Source organism: Castor canadensis, chromosome 11, assembly GCF_047511655.1.
Source record: "Castor canadensis chromosome 11, mCasCan1.hap1v2, whole genome shotgun sequence".
NCBI lineage: Eukaryota > Metazoa > Chordata > Mammalia > Rodentia > Castoridae > Castor > Castor canadensis.
In genome coordinates this window covers 126,190,914-126,217,938 of record NC_133396.1, presented here as the reverse complement: position 1 = coordinate 126,217,938, position 27,025 = coordinate 126,190,914, and the positions used below count along the sequence as shown (strand labels likewise).

The following is a 27,025-nucleotide window of genomic DNA, read 5'->3' as shown; positions in this document are numbered from 1 at the left end:
GGAACTTCTCCCCCAGCACCCACAGCAAAGGTGCCTAAATGTGCTCTTTTTTCAGTTCCACTGTGTCTCAAAAACCTTGAAACAACATTTAACTATTTGGGGATTCTGCTTTTTTGTTTCTTTTGGTCAGTACTGGGGTTTGAACTCAGCTTCATTCTTGCTAGATAGGTACTCTGTTGCTTGAGGCACTCCTCTAGCCATTTTTACTCTGGTTATTTTAGAGATAGGGTCTTGCTTTTTCCCCAGGTTGGCCTGGGACCACGATCCTCCTATTTTACACTTAACCACCATCACCAGGATGACAGGCTCACACCACCGTGTCTAGCTTTTTTCTGTTGAGATCAGGGATCTCATAGACTGTATTGCCTGGGCTGACGTGGAACTGGGATCCTCCCAATCTTAGCCTCCCACTTAGCTTAGGATGATAAATGCATACCACTGTGCCTAGCTGGAATTCTGCTTTTTAAAAATGTAGAATTCTGGCTTCTTTTGAAAAGTTATTAGATCAGACCTGCAATTATGATGTGCAGCAATTCCCTACAGTCAAGACTGCCCCATAGTTGGAATAGGCACTCCTCATTTCACCACCATCCCCACCCTCCCTGTGATTCCCAAGTCCCAAGGATGACTTCATTTGTCATCTGTCATCACTCTGGTTTCAAAGGTTTTTATATAGTTGAGAAAGTTCTCTGTATCTATAAGTCCATCAAAACATGAATAGCAAAAGGTAAACCAAGAGGCCAGAGTATTTTAGCTCATATTTCTTTGTGAAGATAAAGTCTTGCTTACAAGTTCAAGGTCAGCCTGGCCTCACAGGCCTCTGGTTTAGCAGATGCCTGAGATCTTTCTGGGATCCCCCACATCATCACACAGCTCTTCTGCCAGCCCTGTAAAGCTTTGGAGGATCTTGGTTCCAGAGCCTCCTCCATGAGGCTATGTCTTCCTCATGCATTGGCCAAGTCCTGACTCAGCATCCCACAACTGCCTGTGAGTTAAATCCCTGATGACTCACACAGGGTGTTTATATTCAGCCAGGAAACTCTGCTCATTGCTATCTGATTAGTCAGTCCCCTCAGGGCCACCAGTTACATCTGACCTCATTGACCATACCTGCCCTTAGCCTGATCTTAGTTTGTCCCCCATGACCAAGGAGCATGATAGTGGTGGTCAAATGGGGGTGAAGGGAGCTGGGCGATCTTGGAATGCCTGTGTGTAAAAATACAGTCACCACGCCTTCTTTCTGGGCCTGCGGAGGAGGAGGGACAATTGCCTCATACAGAGCTGGAGGTAGTGGCCATTATTAAAGACAACATGGAAATTGCATCAATTCCAGTGATCAAATTTGCTTTGTTTTGTTGTTTATCCAATTGAAAAAAAGATTGATTTGCTCATCAAAGTGTTACATTGAAAAAATGCAACATTAATAATCACAGTATTTCCTGAAATAATTAATAGAATGCAAGATATGGTGGTAAAGAAGACCATTTCCACAGGAAGATGAGTACTTACAACAGTGTGACAATAGTTGGCAGATAGTTCCTGATGGAGACTTTGCCAGGGCCCGTACTTTCAGGACCCTTCTCCTTCATTGCTGCAAGTGCAGGGGGTGTGCATTTTATTCTTAACTAAAGTTTATTGTTGGATTGTATGCATCCTCAATCTCAAGGAACCATGTAAACTAATATCTCAGTTTCTATGGGTTGGCACTCCAGGTGCAATGTAACTGGGCCTTCTAGTCCAAGGACTCATGAGGTTGTGGTGACGGTGTTGGGGCAGGGCTCTGGTCTCACTGAAGGCTCGAGTTCTAGAGGTTCTGCTTCCAAGCTCAAAGTGTGGATGCAGGACTGATGGAGTAGCTCAAGTGTTAGAGCGCCTGCCTACCAAGCATGAGGCCCTGAGTTCAAACCCAAATACTGCAAAAATAAATACATAAATAAAATGTGGTCCACACAGTGGAATTAACTACTGACACATGCTACAACATAATGAACCTTGAAAATATTATGTTGAGTGATAGAACCCACACATAAAAGAGTACATACTGGTAATTCCATTTATGTGAAATGTCCAGAATAGGCCAATCTATAGAAAGAGAAAGTAGGTGGATGATAGCCAGGGGCTGTGAAAAGGATTGAAAAGTGACTGCTTAGTGGATACAAGGATCTTCTTGGGGTGATGGAAATGTTCTGTTACTGGACAGTGATAATGGTTGCACAGTTTTATGAACATACTCATTGCCATTGAGCTGTGTACTTTAAAATAGTTACAATGCTAAATTGTAACACAATAAAGGGAGTGAGGAATGAGAGAAGGAAGATGATTTAATCTACTCTGACTGTGATAACAGAATCCCACAGATTGGGTAACTTGAGCAATAGAGATTTGTTTTCTCACAGTTCTAGAGGCTGGAAGTCCAAGTTGAAGGTGCCAGCAGGGTTGGCTCCTGGTGAGGCCTCTCTCCTTGACTCGTAGTCAGCCACCTTCCTACTGTGTCCTCACATGGTCTTTCTTTCCTTTGTGCATGCCCAGGGAGAGCTGTGGTATCTCCTTCTCTTCCTATAAGGACACCAGTCCTATTAGGTTAGGACTCCACCCATAGGATCTCATTTAAACTTAATTATCTCCTTAAAGGCCCTGTGTCTTATTGGAGCTTCAACACATGAATTTGGGAGGATGCAATCCAGTCCATAACAGTAGAGGTAGAAGAGAAAACAGAGACATTAGGCATTTCAAACAACTTTGAAAGAGGAGCAGAGAAATGGGACAGTAGGCTGCTGTGGACCCAGGGCTACTAGAGGGTTTTTTTTTTTTTTTTTTTAAGATGGGAGGTATTACTGCATATTGTGTACTTGTGGGAATGACCCAGTAGAAAAGAAAACTGATGATGAAGGAAAGAACAAGGACAATGGCCGGAATAGTACTCTTGAGGTGAGAGTATGATGGGGTTTACCACACAGGAAGGAAGGAAGAGCATAAAGGGCAGAGGCAAGCCAGTTGGTAGATGTGGGAGGGGAGATGGGGAAGGGAAGTAAGTGAATGCCTTTGGAGGACCACCAGAAAGAATCAGCAGAATTAACTTTCCCTTCTTGTTGCTTAGAGAGAACCTTGAGGGAGTCAGGGGAGGGTTGTGGGGCCTCATCCTGTGGAAGGGTTTAAAGACCCAGAGATCCTCAACTCCATGGTTTTTCCTGAGGTCTTGGCCAATAACAGAGCCTTTCTTTATCTCTTTCAGACCTAAAGTTGGGGCTGAGGGTGTGGCTCCATGGCAGAATGGTTGTCTTGCATGCACAAGACAGTACCTCCAAAGAAAAAAGGAAAACCAGTCTGTCCAAAGCTTAGTGCTCTATCTGGGGACTTGAGGGTTTAATTTAAGGACCTAAAGGCCTCAGTTTCTTAGGATGAATACTTTAAATTAATTACTGCCAAGGTCAGCAGCCCTTCCTTCCATATAAGAATGGAGGATCCTCTATCAAAAAAACAAATGGAATATTATAATTACAGAAAATATTTGAACACCACTTAGAGTGCTAAATGCTGTGTATATATTATCTCATTTCATCTTCCTAATAGCATCATAAAGGAGATAAACAGTTTCTCCCATTTTATAATGAAAAATGAACAATGTAAAATGATAGAACCTTATAAAATGAATTTTATAATAACCTAGAACAAAACAATATAGCCAGGACTCAAAAAAACAAGTCTTCTTTACTTTAAGAACTTTGGGGTGCTTTATTTTCTTTTAAATTTAACCAAACCAATTAATGCATACATCAAAAAGTCAAAAATCCAGAAAAGTGCATGATGGAAAGTAAATTTCCCACACCAAGCCTGACTGTCTTGTTCCTCCATTGAGCCTTGGCTCTTGAACATAGGGCCAAACTTTGTCAAGATGCACAAAAGAAGGGGAGTTTAAGTCAATTAGGAAAATTTTTAAAGTAAAACAGGAAGCTATAATCAGTGTTATCATTTTCCCTTCTTCTGTTCCCCCCCCACCCGACTCCATGCTGAGGATCAAGCCCAGGGCCTCACATTTGCTGGACAAGCGCTTTACTCACTGAGCTACACCTCCAGTCCAAGATACTCCTTTAAAAATAAAAATTGAGTGTTTGAGATTTTACACTGAGCATAGCCTTCAGGGTATTCAAAGACTATTAATGTTGTGGTATTTTACACAAAACTGTAAATTTACATGATGGGGATTTTTCTAGGGAGAGAATTTCTGTTTTCTTCTTTTGTGTGTGTGTGGGGGGGGGGGCACTACAGCTTGAAATCAAGGCCTTGCACTTGGTAGACAAGTGCTCTTCACTAGAGCTATGCACCCAGTCCTTTTTGCTCTTAGTGTTTTTCAGATAGGGTCTTGTACTTTTGCTTGGGCAGGCCTCAGTTTGTTTTTGTGACACGGTCTTGCTAATTTTTTGCTGGACCAGCCTTAAACTGCAATCCTCCTGATTCTGCTCCCTGAATAGCTAGAATTACAGACATGCACCACCATGCCTCATCTTTAGATTTTGTTTGTTTTGTGATGAGGTTTTGCTACATTGCACAGGCTGGTCCCAAACTTCTGGAGTTAAATGATCTTCCGACCTCAGTCTCCCAAATAGCTGGAACTATAGGCACATGCTGCCCAACTCTTTTGTCAAATTGTTGAAGGCATCTGTGTTCTCCAGTAAAGATCTTACTCCTTTAGCTATTGAACTTACTTCCCATTGTACATTGAAAGAAAGAAAAGGATATTGGTTTGTGTTTATGGGGAGTCAGAAAATGGACCTAGATTCATGAGACTGCAGTCCACATAGATTTGTCCTCTTCAGCCTCTGGTCACTATGAATGGAACAGTCCTGTATGTAAGCAGGCTTCACAAGCTTCCTCATCTGTCCTGGAGCTTTCACTCAGGACTCTCAGAGGTACAGTTTGCTTCCCTTTGACCACCAGGCTTCCCAGAAACTCTGGTTTCCTTTCATGTTATCAAAACACTGTCTGCTCACACTAAGAAACAAGGCCTTGCTGATCCTCCTGGCTAGCCTGGGATTAGCTTTGTGACATCTCATGCCTAGATCATCCCTGCTGAAGTTACCAAGGTAATTGTCTCTTCATTCTCTCTCCAGTTTTAATTTGATGGAGAAGCAGACTTAGATACTTCCCCAGTCTTTTCTAAAGCTCTGCTTCCTTTAACTCAGGGTCCAGGGAAGAATTATAAATTTAAGTCTATAAGAATGCCTGTAAGCCAGCATGGTGAAACATGTTTGTAATCCTAGCACTGAGGCAGGAAGATCTCAAGATTGAGAACAGCCTGGGCTAGATACAGTAAGTTTGAAGCCAGCCTGGATTACATAGTGAGACCTTGTCTCAAAAAACAAAAAACCAAAAAGATTCCTGTGAAGCAATTTATTTAGTGACTGAGAGTGTAATTTTCCCCACCACTGGTCTCTCCTGCATATGGTTCTAGGTCCTCAGAGAAGTGATTCCCAGCTCTTTCTTCCCCTAACATTTACATCCATTATACCACTTCCCATATCTTACACTGATTCTCAGAGAGGTGTGGGGCCCATATCAGAATCTCCAGGAGAGGAAAGAGACATTGGAATAGAGGAAAACCAGCTTTGTAATATGAGTTTGGATGTGGAGCACACCAGAAATAAACTCTGCCCAATTTGGAAGAGCAGCTGCTCAGATGAAGCCAGCAGAGCCTTAGTCCTCTACCCCAGCTTCAGAGAGCCCTGGTTTATTTTCAGGCTGTCAGAATCAGATGCTGGGAGCTTCCTGCAGATGTCCATAGGAAGGCCTGCTCCCCTCAGCAATGCTTACAGCTCTGCAGGTTGTAGGGATCTATCCAGAGCTGCTCCAGCCCTCTATGCCTGGATAGTCAGAGACCCTTAGGGACTCAATGGGTGCAGCGGCTCATTGAGGGCCTTGAGCCCTTGGCCAAGGTTGGAGGTGTGTCTGGAACAGCTGCTGGATAAGAAGCGGGAGTTCCCAGAATAAATAAATACCCCGTAATGAGGTCAGTTTGCCTCTGGAGGAAGCCCTAGCAGAATCTGAACAGCATGCTGACCTTTTCCTGAATAACTCTAGAATATAATAATGCAGGAGGATATTATAAAAATGAAAAACAATTGCATTAACTGTTCTAGAAAAAAAATCACTGCCCTGGCAGAATACAAATGCTACTCAATTGGCTATTTTTTAATAAGACTAGAAGCTGGAATGGAAATCCCTAATAATTTGATTATTATATGCAAGAAGGAGCACAGTACATGATGCCTACATCTCCTGACCTATCATTACCAAGGCAAACGGTGGTTCCCCATCTGCTCTGGCAGCCTAGTGGTTTGGTCTGTGAGAGCCATAGTCAGTTCTGTTGAGTGACATGTTCTCAAGGCAGGGAGGCTTTTGTGAATAAGGTTGAGCATAGGGGTAAAGATGGATAAAAAGGATTTGAATGGGGAGCTAGAGAGAAAGGAAGGGTCAGATCTGCAAACAGGTACCGCCACCTTACCTTTCCTTAGCCCCTGAATCACCATCCAGTGGTCAGTTTCTTCTCCCAAGCCGACTTTCTAGAAGGCCTCTGATGCCCAGAAAGGCAGGTGGCAGGTTGTGGATGCTCTGCCTTTGCTCCTGGCAGTGCCTCCTGTGATTGTGCTTTCTGGGCATTCATGCAAGAGCTTTCCAACTTTCCCCCTTTCCTTTCTCCTGCAGTTTATCACAGTTCAGTGAAGAGAACATGATGGACCCCTACAACCTCGCCATCTGCTTTGGGCCCTCACTGATGTCAGTGCCAGAGGGCCACGACCAGGTGTCCTGCCAAGCCCACGTGAATGAGCTGATCAAAACCATCATCATCCAGCATGAGAACATCTTCCCAAACCCCAGGGAGCTGGAGGGCCCCATCTACAGCAGAGGAGGAAGCATGGAGGATTACTGGTAGGGGACTCGGGGCTGAAGGAGGGAGGGAATCATCCAACATTCACTGGTATGGGCACCAGATGGTCAGGCAAAAACCAAAGGGAATCACCCAGGTCCTCCAGTCTCTGCTCCGAGGCTTCTCAGGGCGCCAGGGCCTGGGGATGTTGTAGGCTGTCCCTCATCTTGGCTCCACCTGTGGAATAAGTACCTCTTGCCTTTTCCATGAGTTTTGAGTGGCAAGGGACCATTAGACAACAACATTAATAGTAATAGTAATATTCTAGGAAAGATCATTTTACAAAGTGGTGTGTAGACTTTCTATTCATCAATCAACAGTATACCTCAGGCTTCTACTGAGCATTGTGAGAGACATACTCCTGGGTCCCAGAAAATCCCATTCCTCTTAGGAAGAGTTAGATATGAGGTATAATTTCTTAACTGCAAGTTTATAAGATGATTCTTTAGGATGGTTTCAGAAATTTAAGGAAAGAAAAAGAGGTAAGCTCCATTTTTGGCAGATCAGGCATGGATGGTCCCAGCCTGAAGTAGTATTAAATTCTGTATAACAAGGTTTTCATGACCTAGCCCGAGTACAGAGATCTGAAAGAAATCCCTAGGATACATCTTTGCTAGGCCCCTTCATTAGATAAATAATGAATCACTTCCAAACAATGGAATCATAGTTCCATTTTACAGATGAAGTCCCTATAACCCAGAGAAGCTAGTGACACTGTTTCTGGCCACCCCAGTGATAGGGATTCAACCCTGATCTCTTTTCCGACAGTACAGAACATCATTCATTCCCCCACACAACCACTATGATGATAAATCACAGTGTCATTTTTCCACTAAACACAAGGCAACTGCCTTTCTCTTTTAATCTCTAGTGTCCCTTACCTCCATTCCTTCCTCCTCCTCCTCCACCTCCTCCTCGTCCTCCTCCTCCCTTTTTCCCCTAAATCATGTTTCAGCCTGAGCTGAAAGCATAAGCCAACCAAATCGGATTCCATCTGAATTCAACATCTGGAACCAATTCAGCCAGCCCCATTGCTATCAACTGAGGTAGGGGAGCACCAACGAAGTTGTTTACTTGATTAGAGGCCAATTGGTCCAGACTTCTCCATGACCCCTGCAGAACAGCCTTTTGCCCAAAGAGTGAAGAAAGTGACATTCGTGCCTCTGTGAGCATCCACCGGTAACGGTAGGACATCCCTGGATCCACCTGAACTGCAGATCCTAGTTCTGGGTCCAAGCTGGGGCAGCCTCAGCTGGCTGACTTGGGGAGAAAGCTTTCTGTCACTGACAGATGGTTGGTGGTGACTGGGGAGGTTGGTCAGTTCAGGTCTCAGCCTCCTGGCTGGCAAACTCCAGGGAGCTATATCCTTGTGCACATGACATGAGAAGTTGGTTTTCCCTCTTGCATCAGTAGCTATGGAATAGTATTCCCAATTGTTTTTTTCTTTTCTCTGTCTTCTAAAGTCTGTTCTCACTTCTTAAATATCAAATCACTGCATGGTTTGCACCAATACTGGGGGCACAGAGCCCCTGCGCCACTCCTGCCCAATGAGCTGACAAAGCCTGAGGCACTAACAAACAAGCCTCTTCTTCCAGTTTTCTCCAAGGTGTTTTCCTTACTCCCCTGGTTTTTGTGCATCTGACCTTTATTAGTGGCCTAAGGAAATACCACAAGATTAGTCAGGCCCCAGCCCTAGGCCTCAGACACTAAGGAGGAATCAGTGACCTTAGATTGAGAGGAACCTTCAAGCCACTGGATTCACACCCACTTGGAAGCTCCCAGCCTCTCCCTTCCCTTCATTGTGAAAAGAGTTCTAAAGTAAGCTAAGGTGATAATGGAAGTGAGCCCCCAAATGCTTGGAGCATGGCCAGGAGACCAGGACCTCTAGGAAAAGGGGCCATCAGGGAGCTTGACCTGTGGGCAGGAGGTGTAAATACAATTCAGCACATTTAACAGATCTGAAACCAGAATCTGGCTTCCTAGGACTGCCACTGGGTACATGGTGGGCTCCTTCTGGGACTTTCTATGTTGGTGGGCCTGAGGGCAGTTGCTGAGGGCAGGGATGTGGAATGAGAGGAGCATGGGATTTTAGGGTTACAAGGGACAAGGAACCTTAAAAACTATCATCTTGCCTTTACCACAGTGTAAGTTTACAAAATAAGGTCCCTAGACCACTAATACCTAAGCCATGTGGGACTAGATAGAAGTGCAGATTCTCCAGCTCCAGACAGACCTGGTGACTCAGAAACTCTGGGACTGAGGAGATGAGATTTTTTTTAACAAGCCCTCCAGGACTCCCTACAGTTGGAGAACTATTGCATAGTAGATGGCCACAGGAATTAACGTTCACCCTAGGAGAAGGTTTGCCGTTGCCCTGTGTGCCACTGGTGAAACTTAGGGTTTCCAAAATGTCATCAAACTCATCAGAGAGATTTTAGGCTCAGAAACCAGTAAGGAATTGTGCCTGCTTTTTTTTTTTTTTTTTTTGAGGGGTAAAGAAAAATCCCTATTGATATTCTCTCAAGTGCTCTCTGACTTAATGACTGACTTTCTCCACCCAGGGAGGTCCCTGAACTGATCACCTAGTCTTTGAGGAACATCCCATGAGGGTAGGACCTATGAGGGTAGAAACTATGAGCAAGGAAGGGCTGCAGACCTAGAGGTACAGAGTGCCTAGAAAGGCTGCTATTACTACCTACTATCAGAGGAGGAAACCAGACAAGAAAGGGTTTTTCTGGGCGGAAGTCGAAGAAAGTTCTAGTGGTTAGAGGTACCGGCGGGAGCGGCTGAGTGGCGGGAGGAGCCGTTACGGGAGCCGGTGCTGCGGGCCTATGTGGTTCTTGGCCAGTTTCTGGTGCTGAAGAAAGATGAAGACCTCTTCCGGGAATGGCTGAAGGACACATGTGGTGCCAATGCCAAGCAGTCCCGGGACTGCTTTGGGTGCCTTCGAGAGTGGTGTGATGCCTTCTTGTGATGTTCTCTAGGGAACCCTCAGCCCCCAGCCCCTATGTTGAGTCTCCAGAGTTTGCAGCTGAGTGGAGGCTCATTCCTGCCCTCTACAAAGAAAAGATTGCTGTTGTCACACTCACCTCCAATGTACTCCAGGGTCTTTTGGGAGTTCTCTCCCCCCACCATTTCAACCTTTTTGGAATTGTCACTCTTGCATGCATTGCCCTAACTCCTTCCCTTGTCAGTTCCGTGGGACAGTTACCAGCCTTCCTGAGTGGATTCCTGAGTCCTGTTCAGCCCTTTGTCCCCCAGTCTATATGATGCCATTTGGCTCCTTTTTTGGCAGAACAGCCACTGTCCTTGTAAAATTTTTTAGATCAATAAAGTCAGTGGCCTTCAAAAAAAAAAAAAGAAAGGGTTTTTCTGTACTTTTCAAGACATAAGAACTTTCATCTACTCTGAAGACCCTGAGCAAGTAGATAGGAGTAGAAATGACTTTCTTAATAACTTCCTTGGCCATTATCAATCTCTACCCTGGGTGTTTTTAGAGAATGTGAATTTTTTCAAGAACTTGACCCAGCTTCCAATCCCCTGCCCTCTTCTAGAACTACCACAGATTCTTCTTCCCCTCCTCTTGTTTTACACACATACACCTATGATTCACCTCCCTCTCTCACCAGCACACAGGCTAATAAACCACAAAGCAACCTAGGGACATCAAGCAGAAGGGAGGAGGAGAGGAAGTGACACGTAGTAAGCACTCTTGGGCACCAAACACCATCACTAAACTATGCCATTGACTCCTCACACAGTGCTGAGACAGACAGATTGTTGTCTCAATGTATAGTGAGGTAGCCGAGACTCAACAAAATTAAGTCACTTGCCCAGGGTTACACAGCTACTAAGTGTCAGAGCTGATTTTCGGATCCAGTTGTATGTGATGTAAAAGCCCAGACCTTCCTTTCCACCATACTGCCTTCTTGAGAACCAGGAACAAATTCATGAAGAAAATTGGCCTTTGAGGAGTTCAGTTACTCTGTTTTCTAAGGAATGTATTTGATAACTTCGAAAGGGCATCCCTTTGTTTCAAGTGATTTTTGTAGCAGGAGCTAGCCTAAGAGAACTTCTAGAGGTGTCTCATTCTAAACATTTGTCGGTTGTGTGCATTGAGGGGATAGTAAGCCTAGGATTAATCTGATGCCCTTGTTCCCAGGAGTCTGTATAAAGGGGACAACCAGGGTTTTGTGAACAAACATTGATATCCTGGCCATTCTTGCTTCTGTTGCAGTGACAGCCCTCATGGCGAGACTACCTCAGCTGAAGATTCCACCCAGGATGTGACCACAGAACACCACACAAGTGATGATGGTAGGCAGCCCTGCTTCCGGGTCTGTGGGGCTGCTGGTTAAAGCAGAAGGAAGTGATTATGTGTCTGGTGCACCTGATGAACTCTGCTATGCACAGGACAGGCGGGAAGCTCTCCTATCTCTCATTTCTCCCTTCCTTGGAGGGACATCCTCAAATAGAGTGGTCTCTGGATTAAACCATAGATGAAGAACATGAGCTTTTCTAACCCCTCAGCCTTTTCCCCTCACTTCCTCACTCCTTGTCTAGCCTGAGTCCAGCAGGAAGTTGGCCCCTTATCAAATCCCAGACTCCTGTCAGGTAGCTGGCACCCAAAAGTGAAAGAAAACTTATTGGAAAACAGAAAGCCTAGGGAATTGAGAAAGCAGGGTGCCAAGAACCCAACAGAAGCAAGCCAGAGGGGAATGCGAATGAAATGTAGAAACCACACGCTTGCACGACTGCCGACTGGAAAAATTGACCCTGCTGAGCAGACTGGTGGGTGTGCATCCAGGGGTGGAATGCTCAGCTGTCATCCTTGGGCCCCTCCACAGTGCCCATGATTTATTAGGGTCTGTCCAGCCAGCACATTTTCCCTTGCTTCCAACAGTTCCACACCTCCATTTCTGGATCACTTGGGCTCTGGAAGTCTCAGCAGCTGACAAGGGGCCTCAGAATTTTCTGGGCACAAGAACGAAATTGCACAGTCTGCACAGCTTTGCCTGCTCCCTGCCTTGTTGGGAATTCGGCAATCCTGGGCTAGCTTTTAAAAGAGAGGGAAAAAAAAGAACTGCTTATTTAGATCCTGAGTGAAAGGATCATTATGATCATTTCCACATTTAGAGAGGGGCATAGGAGAACTTGGGAATTCAGTCCTGGGTTAGAGCTGCCTTGTGCCCGCACTGCTAGAGGCTTTGTGTATGTTATCTCTTGATCCTTGGTGAAATAGATAGACCGGCTATTTTATAGCTGAGAAAATGGAGGTCAGAGAGGTCAAACAATGCATTGGAGGCTGTAGGGAACTGAGGTGGAGAAACTTACACGGCCTTCTCTGATTTGCTCCTGTAAGTGAAATCTCTGGCCTTGTCCATTAGGAGCAGACTTACTGACCATGGCTGTCTAAGCAAGGTCTTGTTTTTAATCAGCTTTTCTCTCTACTACCCAGCATAACTGACTTTAAAGTCAGAAGCCTTTTCTTTGCCATGTAATCTTTGCCTGCAGTCTACGACAGCCTAGAACAGTTAAAAAGATAACAATGACTGATGTACGCAGTGCTAGGCAGTATTCTCAGCACTTTTACAAATTATCATTTGTTGACTCCTTATAACAACTCCACGAAAACAAGTACTATTTTCCACCCCCTTTGGTGGTACTGGTTTTGAACTCAGAGTCTCATGCTTGCTAGGTAGGCGCTCTACCACTCGAGCCATGCTTTTTTAAAAGTTTTTTTCAGATTGGGTCTCCTATTATGATCCTTCTTCCCATCAAAAAGGCTGGATAGAAGCCCACACAAAAGTAAAAATGCATGGCATTTGTAAACTCCTTTTAATTTTTCAAGTTACTTTCAGATGCATTTTTCCAAATACTGGTCACAATATATTTTTCCATATTTTGCTCCTTGGAAAGTTGGGCAAGTTATTTTCTCTAATCAGAAAAGAAATAATACTTTAAAATTCAGTACAGCAAGCTTGATGATAAGAGAAATCAGATCAGTGTAAAGAACTACGTACGCAAGCACCAAAGAAGTGACCTGAGAAGGCAGTGTTGGTGTGTTTCATCAAACACAGCACAGGAATTCCAGGTGGAGGGGACAGCAGGGGCAAAGGCAGGGAGGAGGGTAGATACCAGGGCTGTCAGGAGGATGGCCTGTCTGCATGGGAGTCCCATGCTTTGTAGATCTTCATGCTTAGATTTCACACAAAGTTGGTAAGTCCAACTCATTGGCTTTACCTTCTGCCCAGCATCCTGTGTCTGTAGGTCCCAACAACATGTGTTTCCTTTTTTCTGTCCCTCCTAGAGTGTGAACCCATCGAAGCCATTGCCAAGTTTGACTACGTGGGCCGGACAGCCAGAGAGCTGTCCTTCAAGAAGGGGGCATCCCTGCTGCTTTACCAGCGTGCTTCCGACGACTGGTGGGAAGGCAGGCACAATGGCATTGACGGACTCGTCCCGCATCAGTACATCGTGGTCCAAGACACGTATGTTGGGCCTTGGCACTTTTGGGGGTGGTCCCTGGCCACACTGTGAGAGTGAGATTTCAATTTTGGAGCTGTAGGAATATGAGAGAATCTAACCCCCAAAGGGTACTAGTGCAGTCTGAGGTCCCTCAGAGGGGCCCCACCCCAACTCAGTGGAGAATTTTTTTTAGCTCTCTCCACTTTTTGTTCTCTCTTTAAATCACCTCCTGCTCCTTTTGTTTTAGAAACCTGCCAACAAGCACTCATCCACATTTATACCTGTTGAGTGATAATGCGTACCTTTTATTTGACCGTGTGTGTTCCTTTTCTGGAAACATTTTTGCTTCTCTATCTTTTTGGGTTGTTTGAGACAGTGTGTCACTATATAGCCCAGGCTGGCCTCAAACTTGCCATCCTTCTGCCTCCACCTCCCAAGTGCTGGGATTACAGGTGTGCTCCACCACACCCAGCTTCTCTCTCTCTCTCTCTCTTTTTTGGTTGGGCTGGAGTTTGAACTCAGGGCTTTATGCTTACAAAGCATGCACTCTACCCTTTGAGCCACACCTTCAGTCTTTTTGCTCTGGTTATGTTTATGGAGATGGGAGTCTCACGAACTGTTTGCCCCGGGCTGGCCTTAAACCATGATCCTCCCAATCTCAGCCTCCCAAGTAGCTAGGATTACAGGTGTGAGCCATAGTGCCCAATTTGTCTTTTTATTTTTTTTTTTAAAAGCAACCAGCTACAACCCAGCCTGCTAGGCTGCTGGTGGCACTTTTGCACCTGCAAATGAAAATGACAAGATACTATCTAGGAGAAATCAGACTTAAGGAACCTTGTGGAAGTAGAAAGATGGAGAAGAGCAGAGAAAGGATGTCAGGGAACAAGGAAAAGCTGAGCTGGTCCCAGAGAGGTCTCACTGGATAGCTGTTGTTTGGGTCCCATCCTTTGAAGCAATGGCTCCTGAGCAGGAAGTAGTGTGCCCTGTGGCCCACCCACACCCACCTCCCAGTCCTTTTGTCCTGCCTCTGTTCCTGCTCATTTCCCTCAGATGAGATATTGTCACTGTTTTTAGTCCTTCCCTTAATATTATTTTTTAAAGGTTGATATCCGAATGATTCTGCACCCTCCCAGCCTCTCCCTGACTCACTCTGCGGGAAAGTCCTCCCTGTGTTGATCACATCGCAAACCTGGTGGCGATCTGTGCGTGGACAGGACCCTCCCAAATTTAGCGTTATGACTTCACTACAGGATCGAGAGAAGAGGAATTATGGGGGAGAAGGGGCTTTCCTTGTCATCAGTAGCCAGAGGGGCCAGGAGAGCAGTGGAGAGACCTGGGACCGGCTTGGACACTCTAAGCGAGGCTAGATGTGCTACGACAGAGCATGGCCGTGTGGCCATGTGTGGCCATGTCCTGCCTCAACGCCGGCATCTCCAGAGCCACCGCAGAGCTGACTGTCCTTACCCAGCAGTACTTGGGACCTCAGCAGATAAACCACAACCTGGACTTCCACCTCCTTCTCCAGGAGGTGGCTCCAGCACAGCCACCCCAGGAAAGCAACATGGGGTCGAAGGCAGACGCCTTGAATCCAGGTGTCCCCTAGCCAAGCTTTCCTGAGGAGCTAAGGATCCCACAGAACTCAGCGGATTATTTATTTTTATTTAATCAACCCTCGAAGCCCCTTAGGTTCCCTTGCCTCTGCTCACAGAGCTAGCCCCACCAGGGGTCGCTGCTGCCTCCGAGCCGTGTGGGGTCGAGTGTGTGTCTGGGGGGCCATCTTGCTGATTTAACACTGCTTTTTGTGTTGTTGTTGTTTTCCCTCTTCCCTGCCTGCCTGCCCCTTCTCCCCCAGCGAGGACGGTGTCGTGGAGAGGTCCAGCCCCAAGTCTGAGATTGAGGTCATTTCTGAGCCACCTGAAGAAAAGGTGACAGCCAGAGCGGGGGCCAGCTGTCCCAGTGGGGGTCATGTAGCCGATATTTATCTTGCAAACATCAACAAGTAAGCTCTGCTTTTCATTTTCTGCTCCCCTGAACAACTCGCACCACCCAGCCTCAGCCCTGGCCTAACCCCTCCACTCCTGTGCCACTTGCAGAGCTCTGGCCCCCCAGCCTCACGTCTGCATGTGTTCATTGCTGCTGCAAGGCAGCAGAGCTGAGGAGGCTTCCACGGTCCTGGGGCAGGACCTGGTCTCCAGCTAGCTGCGGTCATGCTGTGCCAGGGTGTTCCACTGTGTGTTCCCACGCGGTGTCTGTCAGCCCAGAGCTTGCTCAGTCTTACGCCTAAAACCTTACCCCAAGCTTAGGTCACTTATGCAACTTGGTTTTGTACTGATTCTTAGAGGTGCCTTCTCTTTTCCATTTCTTACTCAAATAATGGTGTTTGATGTCTTCCTTGACTCCAGTCCGTCTGAAGATTCAAAGTTTTGTGTGTCTTCCATCAGGCTAATGTTCCACCAGGTGGGCTTATTTAGATGTCACATGTCTGTTTCCCCCCTTTCTGCATTCACTGCCTTGGAGTTGAGGAGAGCACTGAGCCCCAAAAAAAGCTTTGTTCTGAACTGATTTATCGTGTGACCCTAGCGCCCTGTTTTTCTGCCCTTCCACACCAGGACAATCATTTTCCACGTTTACCCTGTTGCTTTGGCCCTGTGTGTTATCCTTCCTTAGCACTCCCTTTGCAGATGCCCACTCTGTCCAGCAGGCTCTTCCCTCTGATCCCAGCTTTCATTGTGGCAGTTAGCAACATCCTAGGGTTCTCACTCTGCCCACACCCAGCTGGCTGTCTGGAGGGATTCCTTGCCCATCCGCCCATGTGCTGCTGCCTCCCCAAGAGGCATTCAGGCTATCGGAGAACTAATCTCATCTCAAGGGGCCAGACACCAAGTCCCAAAGCCTACAGACCTCTTTCCGCCAGACCCTCAAACTTGGCCCAGTGCCCGCAGGATGACGAGCCCCAGGGTGTTCCTGATGAATATGGATTGGAGATGATGTACAGTTTTTATTTCCCTCTGGCTTTGGAGGAATGAAATGATTTGCACTTTGAAAACCTGTTAACCATAGCCTCTGGACACTGAGACTGGAAGGAGAATAAAAGATGCTTATTGTTCATAAACTATACCAGGTTGCCAGATCTCTTGGCTTTTTTCCAACCAGACGGTAGCGGGGAAGTGTTTGGGACACGTGGCTCTTTTCCATCTCTTTCACCCTCAAGTTCATAAAGTAGTTTATTCAGCTCACTTATTCAGTGTAGTTATAATTTAATTCAGACCAGTTTAAAAAAAACAAAAAACAGAAACAAAAAAAGAGTGGTACTTGCCTGTACTGCCCTGATTGAAAGGGCAAGGTAGTAAAAAAGTAACTATGGGCTAATCCCATTTTTTTCCCTTATTTACAAGTCTATGTTAATTATAAACCTATAATCATAAGGTTGTAAACCTGTTATTAAGCTGGAAACCAGGGCTGGGTTAGAGGGAGAGTTAGTTAGGTACTTTTTTGTTTTTTTTCTGGGATAGAACCAGGACCTCTCACATGCTAGGCAAGTGCTTTACCACTGAGTCACACTCCTAGCTTTAGGTACAAAATTTTAAGTCAGCATATATTCGATGCCATTTATACAAAGGAATGAATCATAGAGTAACAACTTAAATGATCAAAAGATGAACATCTGGTAGAAAGTCTAAGTGGTTCCCTTGAACTTCTCACACTTGGTATCAGGATTCTCATGATGAAGCTCTTAGAAGACAAACCTCTATCACCATGGCCACACCAGGACTCCCCAAAACACCAGTAAGGTGAGCCGCAGCCCCGGCAGGCCTGGCCCTTAGGAGTCTGCCTTCCTGAGCCCTAGGTTCTGTCTCTGCTGGGCCTTCACACCTACAGACTCCCCTCACCTGGTCAGCTCCTCCTCTCCTTTGAGACTTAGTCCAAACATTACCTCCTCAAGAAAGCCTTCCTGACTGACACCCTGGAGTCCCACAGGGCTGAGCCACATACCTTGGTTCTATTCCAAAATGACTTGGAGTTCTTGGTACTCAACACTGGTCCCAGATCCCCTACCAGGCTGAGCTCCCTAGAATGAAGGGAGCTCATTTTTATGTCTCCAGGACATAGCCTGGGGCACAGTACAGCGCAGCCACTCTGTCAGCCTGCTTTCTCAGCAGTTTCAGATTTATGAGTCAGTCATCCTCAAGTGGAAAAGGGGAATCAGCAGAGTTCTTAGGGTGTGGCATTTCCATTTACTTCCACACATTTGTTAAGCATCAGCTTTGTGCCGAGCTTAGATGCTGCTTATTGAGAACTGAATAAGACATAGTACTTGGTTGCAGAGCTCACAGTCTGGCAAGGTAGAGGCCATAAGGAGAGGTAACTGAAAAGCAGTGTTTGGAGTTATTGGTGTCAGGGAAAACTTTGCAGAAGGAGGGCTCATGTCAGCAGAGCCTTCTAGAACTCTGAGAACATCAGTTTTCCACTCTGAGAATGGCTGCTTCACAAGGCTAGAACTGCTGAGCAGACAGATTCGTGGAATGGCTGCTCTGGGCCAGGTCCTGGGCCAGGTCCTGAGTCTATAAAGACAAGGAGACCTCAACAGTGAACAGGACCAGGATTGGATCACAACACTGGCCCTGCTTTGTAGACAGCCCCTTATTTGCAGAGTCCTGTTCTTCCCTCCTTCCATCCTCAACCCCTAGTGTCCCTTAGTAGATTCAAGATCAAGAGCTCCCCAACTGCTTTAAAATCTGATTCCAAGAGAAAATGAAATTATTTAGCAGTAGGCAACACCCATATGACTAGGATTCTGCCAAGCCATTTAATTTGACAGCCTTAAGTGGTGTGGAACAAATTGGCTGAGAGCCTGAGTTCAGCCCAGCTGGGTAACATAGGAGTCATATAGATGTTCTTCTACCCTAAGAACATGCACACAGTGGGCTCTCACTCTGCAGCATTGCAGCCTCTTGAAAATCTTCTGTTCCATGTCACAGAATAAACAACCATGGTCTCTTGCCAGATCCCCAAATGAATATAGTCTTGCTGTAGTTGGACCAAGAGACAAGTCTAAATTTGGAAATGTTAACTCTCCTCTTACCAACTATTGCTCTTGCCCATTTCCTTGGTGATGGTAAACTTCTACCTGGAGTGCTGGGTTTCTTTTCAAAGCAGGTAATGGAGTGGATCTTTCCAGGAGTCTTTCTCCCACTACAAATTTCCTCTTAATCAGACACTTTTTCTGACAGCACCTTACATGTTGAGAACTCAAAGCCTACAACCATCAAGTAAGTATCCATTTCTCCCTTGCCCTGGTTGGGGGTGGCAGGGAAACAGACATATGGAAAAAGCAAGAGGAGGCAAAACTGAGGCAAGAGGGCACTTTATGTGCCTCTCCTTCCAGAAGTCCCAGGTGCCAGCATCTGCCCCTCTGTCACCATCCTGGCTCTTGGAGCCAGAGCTCCCTGATCACCCTGCCCTTTCTGTTTGTGATTGAAGGCAAAGGAAGCGTCCAGAATCTGGGAGCATCCGGAAAACATTTCGGAGTGACAACCATGGGCTGAGCAGTTCCCTGACTGACTCCTCCTCCCCTGGGGTGGGGGCCAGCTGCCGTCCATCCTCCCAGCCCATCATGAGCCAGAGTCTCCCCAAGGAAGGGCCAGATAAGTGTTCCATCAGTGGGCATGGGAGCCTCAACTCCATCAGCCGCCATTCATCCCTGAAAAACCGCCTGGACAGTCCACAGATCCGGAAGACCGCGACAGCAGGAAGGTCAAAAAGCTTCAATAACCATCGGCCCATGGACCCTGAGGTCATTGCACAGGTAACTGAGGGCCCCTGTGCAAGCAGTACAGTCTATACTTGACACTTCCACTCAGTGCAGCCCCTACTAACCATGACAACACTTGAAACAGAATGGCATTCTGGGCATTCTGTGCTGAGCTCAGGGACTATTGCACATGTGGACTTGCCAAGATGGCTGACCCAGCAACATGTCTATCCCGGTCTCAAGAACCTGAAGATAGTCTAACAATTCTAGCTTCTTGCTCAGATACTGGCTGTTTGGAGGGCTGCTGATTTTAAAACCAGTACTTAGAGTATGTTGATAGAGTCTACAGTCCAGTCAGCCCAAGTTTCAGGTCTTAAGACCCTGGTCGACTTCACTGAAGCTGCCCATAGTTTGAGGCTCAGACACAGTTCTAGCTGCATTTGTATGTTTCTCTGCCCATTCCCAATTCCATTTCCTATGCTGATCTCTGACGTCCACTGGGTAGACAACCTGCCATCTGCTCCTGGTCTTGAAGACCCAGAAATACTCCAACTGCTGGGAACTCAGATATTAGAAGGATTTCTAGCCCAAGGCTTCAGATATAGCAGAGATGAGTTCCTGGATTTCAGGCTCTACCTTCTGGTCTACACCATACTGATGATTCTCTGTTTTCCATGAAATACTAGAGATCCAAACCCACCTCTAAAAATCTGACTACCGGGGCCACTCCAAGCTGTTCTCTCAGACGTCTCTCTCAACTTTATAATTGTCATTAGACCAGGTAGGAACTAAAGGCTCATCGTTGCCCTCCTCCTCACCCCATCTTTCAGGTGGTCACAGAGGCTGGGCATGGTCTCTATCAGCTTCATTGGTGCTCTGCTTAAAAAGGTGTACCTGGCAAGCCCAGTATTAAGCTCTGGGCCTGTGATATCTTGCTTTGCTAGCCTTCTATTCTGTGCCTCTATTTAAGCTTCTGATAGCAATCTGCCTTGCACCATGGGAATCACACCTGATTGTTTCTTGGCCATGCATTAATAGGAATGTCTCAAGAGGTTAACAGGTGGACAGAATAGCTACAGAATGGGACTGAGCAGGGAGATGGAGTTCTTCCTTAGCCTTTTAAAGGTTTGAGAGGCCTGGGGATATAGCTCAGTGGTAGAAGCACTTGGCTAACACACACAAGGTCCTGAGTTTGATCCCTAGCAACAACAGCAACAGAAGGGTTTGAGCATCATAGGGATGAGTGAAAATGAATCACAAAGAAACTTAGGGTCTTAGAACATACAATGTAAACTTAATCCCAAGGAGTCCTGTGGTGGTTTAGGGTGTCATACACAAGTTTGTGGGGAGGATGGCTGAGCTGGGAGTTCTGCCTGGGAGGCAGTTGCTTGCTTATAAAGGTTCTTTGGTTCTGCCTGGACCCCCTGGGCCAGGACTGCTGTTTGCTAAGATCTGGAGTGTTCACTCATTTGCAGAAGGTGATTCGCCTACATGGCTTTGGCTCCCTCTCCTGGTCACTCCTTGGGACCCTCTCTTGGTGGTGGGTAGAAGAAAATGGTTTCAATTGGACACTCACTAATTGGAGGGGAGGGTGTTTGAGGGGTTGTCCTGATAAATCTTCAAGGACTGAGCTCTTGAACTTCTGCCCCCTCAGAAAAAGGACTAACCTCTTAACCTTTAACCTTGAAGTTCAAGAAAATAAAGATCATACTCACCTCTACCACTTTTTAAAAACTTGTTTATACCCGGTATAGTGATGCATACCTGTAATCCCAGCACTTGGGAGGCTGAGGCAGGAGGATCTCGATTTCAGGGTCTGCCTGGGCTACAGACTGAGATTCTGTCTCAAAAAAACAAAAAATTTTTTGTTTATTGTGTACACTTTCAAATACATGCAGAAGTAGAGAGAATTGGATAATGAACACCCTTGTACCCATGCCTCAGCTCCTGACCACTGTTAGTTCAGCCACCTTTCCTCTCCCTGCTGGAGTCTGTCATTTCAGTAGCTAGCTCTAAAACCCAAGGAGGCTAGTTAAAAACATTTCAGCCACTCTTTCTAAAGGAGAAAAAAATCGTGGCAACGAAAATCCCTCTGCCCCCTTTGCTCCACATTGTGAGAATTCGTATGTTCAAGAACTTTGATGAGGTAACATAATCTGGACATTTTATCATTGGTTTCTTCACGGCTTAGCCTGTCTTGTTGAAATAGGATCCTTGGGGATTCTGCCTTGGTTTGCCTCACCTCCTCCTTTTTCCTGTTTTGCAGGATATTGAGGCAACAATGAACTCTGCCCTGAACGAGCTACGTGAGCTAGAGCGGCAAAGCAACGTCAAGCACACCCCTGATGTGGTTCTGGACACCTTGGAGCCCCTCAAAACTTCCCCAGTAGTGGCCCCCACATCAGAGCCCTCCAGCCCCCTGCACACCCAGCTCCTCAAGGACCCCGAGCCCGCCTTCCAGCGCAGCGCCAGTACTGCTGGGGACATCGCCTGCACCTTCCGGCCTGTCAAGGCTGTCAAGATGGCTGCCCCCGGCAAACCACCAGCCACACGGCCCAAGCCCACTGTCTTCCCCAAAACAAATGCCACTAGCCCTGGTGTCAATTCATCAGCTTCCCCACAGTCCACTGACAAGTCTTGTACTGTCTGAGGGGTATAATTTAATTGTTCTAGGCAAGGGGACTGTAGGGACTGACTGTTATTAAAATCTTCCTATTTAACTAGCTTGGGGACTTCAGTTGAAAATTAGATTCTAAGTCGTTCTTGCAGGAATTAGCCTCCCCATCACCCAAAACCTTGAGAATGAAACCCTCATTACCTCCTTTCCCTTCCCTTTCCTCTGTCCTCTGCTTCCCCCCAGTTGTCGTAACCCAGCCAGCTGCAGTACATACCATTCTTAGATTAGCCAGAGAGTTTTTCATTATCAGGTCACTGTGAAATCTGGCAAGGCAAGCCATGAGGAGATGAGCTGGAATCTCAGCCCCCTCAGACCATAGGGGATGCCTTGACCAGAGGGCTGGCTGTTGCCACCCACTTCTCAGTGGCATCTCTTTTTGGGTACTGACTATAGAGAATCGTTCTTCATTTTACACACACACACACACACACGCACACACACACAGGTGTTTCTGGCATGAATAGAGCCTCTTCTGGTCATAGACCAGACTTTGTAGATTACTGTGGCTATTCACACAAGAGCCACCAGGGGTCTCTGTTTCTGTTATAAACTATTCTGTCTGGGCCAGAGAACCTAGGCTTTGAAATCTCTTCATCAAATGAAATTTAGCAGGATGGGACAATCCTGTGATCTGTAGGGGCAGGACTTCTCTCTGTCTTCTTCCTATTGCTGTGAGTCAGTTACTGGTGTTTGCTTTTGCTCTGCTCCATCCTGTAGAAGTACACTCCAATCTTACTAAGGAGTTTTTTAAAGTTTTTCTGAATGTGTAGACATTTCTAGGGTTCCTCTCTTTGTCTCCAATGGACCATTTTCCATTTAAGACATTTTCCTGTATAACAGTTTTATAGCTGGTTCCTTTTAGAGTAAAGAGTCTTCAGAAAGTTTTATTGTGTTTATGGTGGGTTTGAAAAAGGTAATATAATGGGTCCTTCTTCCATTTTTTTGAGCACTTAAAGCATAAAATTCATTATCCTGTTAAAAACTTACATTCAGCTTTGCTAATCCAAAATTTGTTCCCAAATGACAAATGAAAGTTTGTTTTAAATTCACCCCTCGTTTCATGTTTGTTTGTTTTTGTTTTTGTTTTTTTTTTGGTGAGGTTTTTCTCCAGGGACCAATGGGGGCTTGAAGAGCCCTAGTTCAAGAGAGATACTGCCCCCTTGAAATCAGTTTTCATTTATCCAGATGCACAATTAAGGGAACTTTTTAAAGTTTTCCCAAAGCCAGAATCTGAAGAAAATTAAAAAATGAGTTGCTTCATATTTTTGGCTTTCCTTTGGCTTTCTTCCTGGTTCCCCTCCAAAATGCAGAAATGTTATCCTATTTTCTCAATCCAGTCTCCAAACCTGGTACTCATGGTCCCAGCTCCCCTCACACTGGGCTGCTCCAGTATAAGGTCTGGAGATCCACATGCCAGGCTCACGGGTCTCAGACAGCTACTGAACGCTCAAACTCATTCCTCGTCTCTGTTTTCTGGTTTGAGAGCTACACTTCTATTTTAGCCTTGTTATTTTCTGTAGTTCAGATGAGATAGTGGGTTGCTACTCAGGTCGGAAAATCTGAGTGTTCTTAACTTTGACCTAGAAGAGATCAATTTTGAACCAACATGTGAAGTTGGTACCTGGATCTGTGGAAAGCTGTGAATGTTTCTCATTGTGTGTGAAGGGAAAGAGGATCCTGGGGGAATCACTAACAGGAATAACCCATACCACCAGGGAACCCATTCCATGAGCTGGAAGAGAACTCTAGAACTCCATCAGTGAAGTGTGTCAGACTCCAAGAGGCAACCCACAGTCCTTTGTTGCTGTTTTGTAGCCTGTTCTAGTCTTGACCTGGGCTTACATAGGTCCTGAGCCAAGAGGGGACTTTTAGACCCAAGGATCTCTTTCCTTGCTAAAAATGAAAGCCCACCCTTCATTTTACATTCCTTTTAATCCAACTGATAAAAATTCCCATATCTGCTCTTTTCCCCTCTCTCTAGGATGCTCCCCTCTAAGAAAGTAACAACAAAGCTTTCTTAACTTTGGGCCTGTTCTGTTGCTCTGCCTTATTTCTTTTTCAACTCTGTACTTGACTTGTGTTTGCCATCCCTTTGGTCAGTGTCCATCTGCTGATTTGCATCATGAACTGGACAGTGTGTAAGTGGTCACCGCCTAACCCCAACTTGGGGAGCTGAGCTGTCTTCTCCATCTCTGGTGCTCCTGACACCTGTGAGATGGTCCTGTCAAGAGGACTAGGAACCAATAGGACGAAGTCCTCCACAGAGCTCACTGCAGTCGACTGGAATTGAGGTTGCACACTGTGATTTTACACCCAAAAGCCAAAAGGAGCTGGCCACCCACAGCCTAAGGAGACCAGCCTTCCTCAGATATGCTTGCCGAAACCAACATGATGCTCACAAGAACCCCGCTCTGCCCTTGTGGCATGGATCCTTTTCCTGGTGTGGACTCTGAAGGGTCAGTCTTTGCAGTAGAGAGGTGTAGTGGGGCTTCCCGCATCCCAATCTGGAAAATCGAGGAGTTTGCCACCAACAGCCTGTAAACTGGAAACACTGGTCTCAGTCAACCTCCTCAGGGCGCCCTGGTTTCTCCCCAAGAAAACGAGCAATGACGCCAGCATCAGGATGAGCAGACCACTGGAAGGGCTGGTGTACATGGACTTCAGTTTAGAAGAAAATTAGATCTTCCAGGGAATTGCAATGTGTGGCGTCCAACTTGTATGTCACGTTTGTGTAAAATGGTATATTCTTTAAAATAGTGTTGATAACTGGAATATTGTATGCTTGGAGATGCTTTGTGTGAACCTAAGACTGTCAGTCAACATGCTGGATTGGGGAAAATCCAAAGCACAACTTCAAAATAAAATACATTTTTAGGTTTTGATGCTGCTATTCCTATCCCTTCTCCGCTCCCTAAAATTCTCTGCTTCAGGAGACCAGCTGCCCAGAAGGGATCTTGATTCGTCCATGCTAGCAGAGCCCTGCCTGGCAACAGGAGTGAGCTGACCTGAGAGCCAGCCACCTTCTCCGTCTCCCACCAGGGCCCACAAGAGTTGCATTTAGAATGTGGGTTTCTTCCCCTCAGCGTTCCATTTCTCCATGTGTGGAACCTAGGAGGTAGGTGTTGTAGAAAGTCTTCTGGTACAGCATTGGCCAGTCTGTTGCCATGAGAACCACCATTTCCTTCATGGAATCCACCCTGTTTTCGGTGAGGACTGTTCTGGTTTCTATTTTTACTCAGATTTCCCCACTTGGAAGAGTGAGGCCTAAGGAGTTGATTGGAACTGTTGCCAGCTATAACTAAGGGTAGCTGGAGGTTCTTTATCTTCCACAAACAGAGTCCCGACTCATTCCAGCATCTAGGACAAGGGTTGACTGACATGCTTTGGTGGAGGTGGGGGACACGGGATGTGTTCTTTCAGATTTTCACTGGGGGTGTGAATTTAGCATTATTTAAATGTTTATACCCATAGTTATTTGTGGGATTTTTTGTTGTTGTTGTTGAGTGTTTTTTATTTTTAGGAGGTGGTGTTTAGTTGGGGATTTTTGGTTGTTTCTGGTTTATTTTGTTTGAGACAGGATCTAGCAATGTAGCCCAGTCTTCCTAGAACTCATAATCTGCCTGCCTTAGCCTTTTGACTGTTGAGATTACAGGCAGAAAGTTTTGTTTTACTCGAGAATTAACCCTGGCATGTTACATGTGACAAAGACTCAGTCATTTAGTTAATTAACAAGCTTTAAGCCTCTCTGTGCAAGCACTGTCATACAGTATTGAACAGAAGAAACAGGTAATAGAGATTTCTTTCCAGTCAGAGGACAGACAAGCAAAATAAGTATGAATCTGAAAATGAAACAATGTAACAAGATAGTGAGTGCTGGAGTTGGTCAAAAAAGGACAGTTTATGGAGCTGGGCATGGTGGTGCACCACCACAATCCCAGCTATTCAGGAGGCTGAAGCAGGAGAATCTCAAGTTCAAGGCCAACCTTGGCAACATAATGAGAGCCCCCCCCCCGTCCCAAAAACAAAGGGGGGTGTGCATTATGTTGGTAAGGAATGGTGCAGTAAATCAAGAGTTCTGCTTGGGCTGACAGTGCTGAGACGAGAGTTATCCAAGTGGAAATACCAAATACACTCTTGGGTATATGTCAGGTGTTTGGGGGAGAGCGTCTACCAGAAAACAAGCTTAGTTGTTGTTCCATTGTACATGTATACAAACAGATTCCCAGAAAGATGAAGAAATGGAAAAGGGAGCTGGTTCCAATGAAGAGAAATCCAGCAGAGGATCTAGCAGAGAGGGATCAACCATTGAAAGACAAATGCCAGCAGGGTAAAATGAGGCTGGTGTGGAAAACTAAGCACTGTCCTCTGACCTGGTCAAGAGCATTTCAGTAGAGGGAAAATGAGTCCTCTGGAGTTGGTTAGGCAGCAAAAAAGGGAAGAAGAGTTGGTAACTCAGCTGCTCAGTGAGTGGGGAGCATCCAAAGAGGTCGGAGGACCAGGTTTTGTTCTTAGAGTTGAGGCCCCTTCGCATTTGCTTTGTGGGCAGGACCCAGCAGAATGAGAGGAAGGACACCTTTGGATGCCACTACCACTTCTATGACTCTCTGAATTCACTTTGGAAGATGAGAAGCCTTGAGCAGACTTCCTCTGCCCTCCAGGAGCCTCTAGGCCCCTGCACCTCCTCAGACAAAACACTGGCTGTGCTGCCCAGTTGGGACACAGGCAGGACAGTCCTTCCTTTGGTTCACACTGAGGATGCCCAGTGAAGCTCTATCTGTCACCAGTCCACCTCTACCTTGTCCCCTTTCTCTAGCCTTTACCAAGTATGGTGTTCTGAACAAGTGACATTCTTATGCTTCTGTGCCCTCTGCATGTGTCCCTTCTGCCTCCAATTCCTACCTCCAACTCCCTCTTCTCTAACTAACTCCCCTTTCCAAAGTCATTTTGAGCAAGCCCTTCTTGACTGCCCACTGCCCCCCACCAGCATCCACAAAATCTCCATGTGCTACAGTGTGTGTCTCTGTCCTAGGCCCCAGAGCCTTCCTATCTTGAACCCAGAGCACCTGCTTCCATGGGAAGACCTAGACACCTGGTGTGTCTGTTGTCATTTGAAGGCATGAAAGTCACTGGGAAAGAAAGATTGGGCTTGTTGGAGAGAGGTACATCAGGGGGAAATAAGTAACAACTGGTGATAGGTCAGGTGATA

At 46.1% G+C, this 27,025-nt stretch overlaps 1 protein-coding gene and 1 pseudogene across 6 annotated transcripts in view; both read left to right on the top strand.

Moving 5' to 3' along the window:
* Srgap2 (SLIT-ROBO Rho GTPase activating protein 2) overlaps positions 1-24,699 on the top strand; it is a 243,207-nt gene extending 218,508 nt beyond the window's left edge. For 3 of the 6 annotated variants that reach the window (XM_020180689.2, XM_020180688.2, XM_074048480.1), the window contains 6 exons: positions 6,700-6,924; positions 11,160-11,239; positions 13,233-13,413; positions 15,243-15,389; positions 18,872-19,196; positions 21,409-24,699. In XM_020180689.2, the coding sequence (XP_020036278.1) occupies positions 6,700-6,924; positions 11,160-11,239; positions 13,233-13,413; positions 15,243-15,389; positions 18,872-19,196; positions 21,409-21,792 (1,342 nt within the window). In that variant the 3' untranslated portion in view covers positions 21,793-24,699. The other 3 variants (XM_074048481.1, XM_074048482.1, XM_020180692.2) reach the window with 3 other exon arrangements.
* Positions 8,757-10,271, top strand: LOC109697227 (barrier-to-autointegration factor pseudogene; annotated as a pseudogene).
* Positions 24,700-27,025: the final 2,326 nt, after the last annotated feature.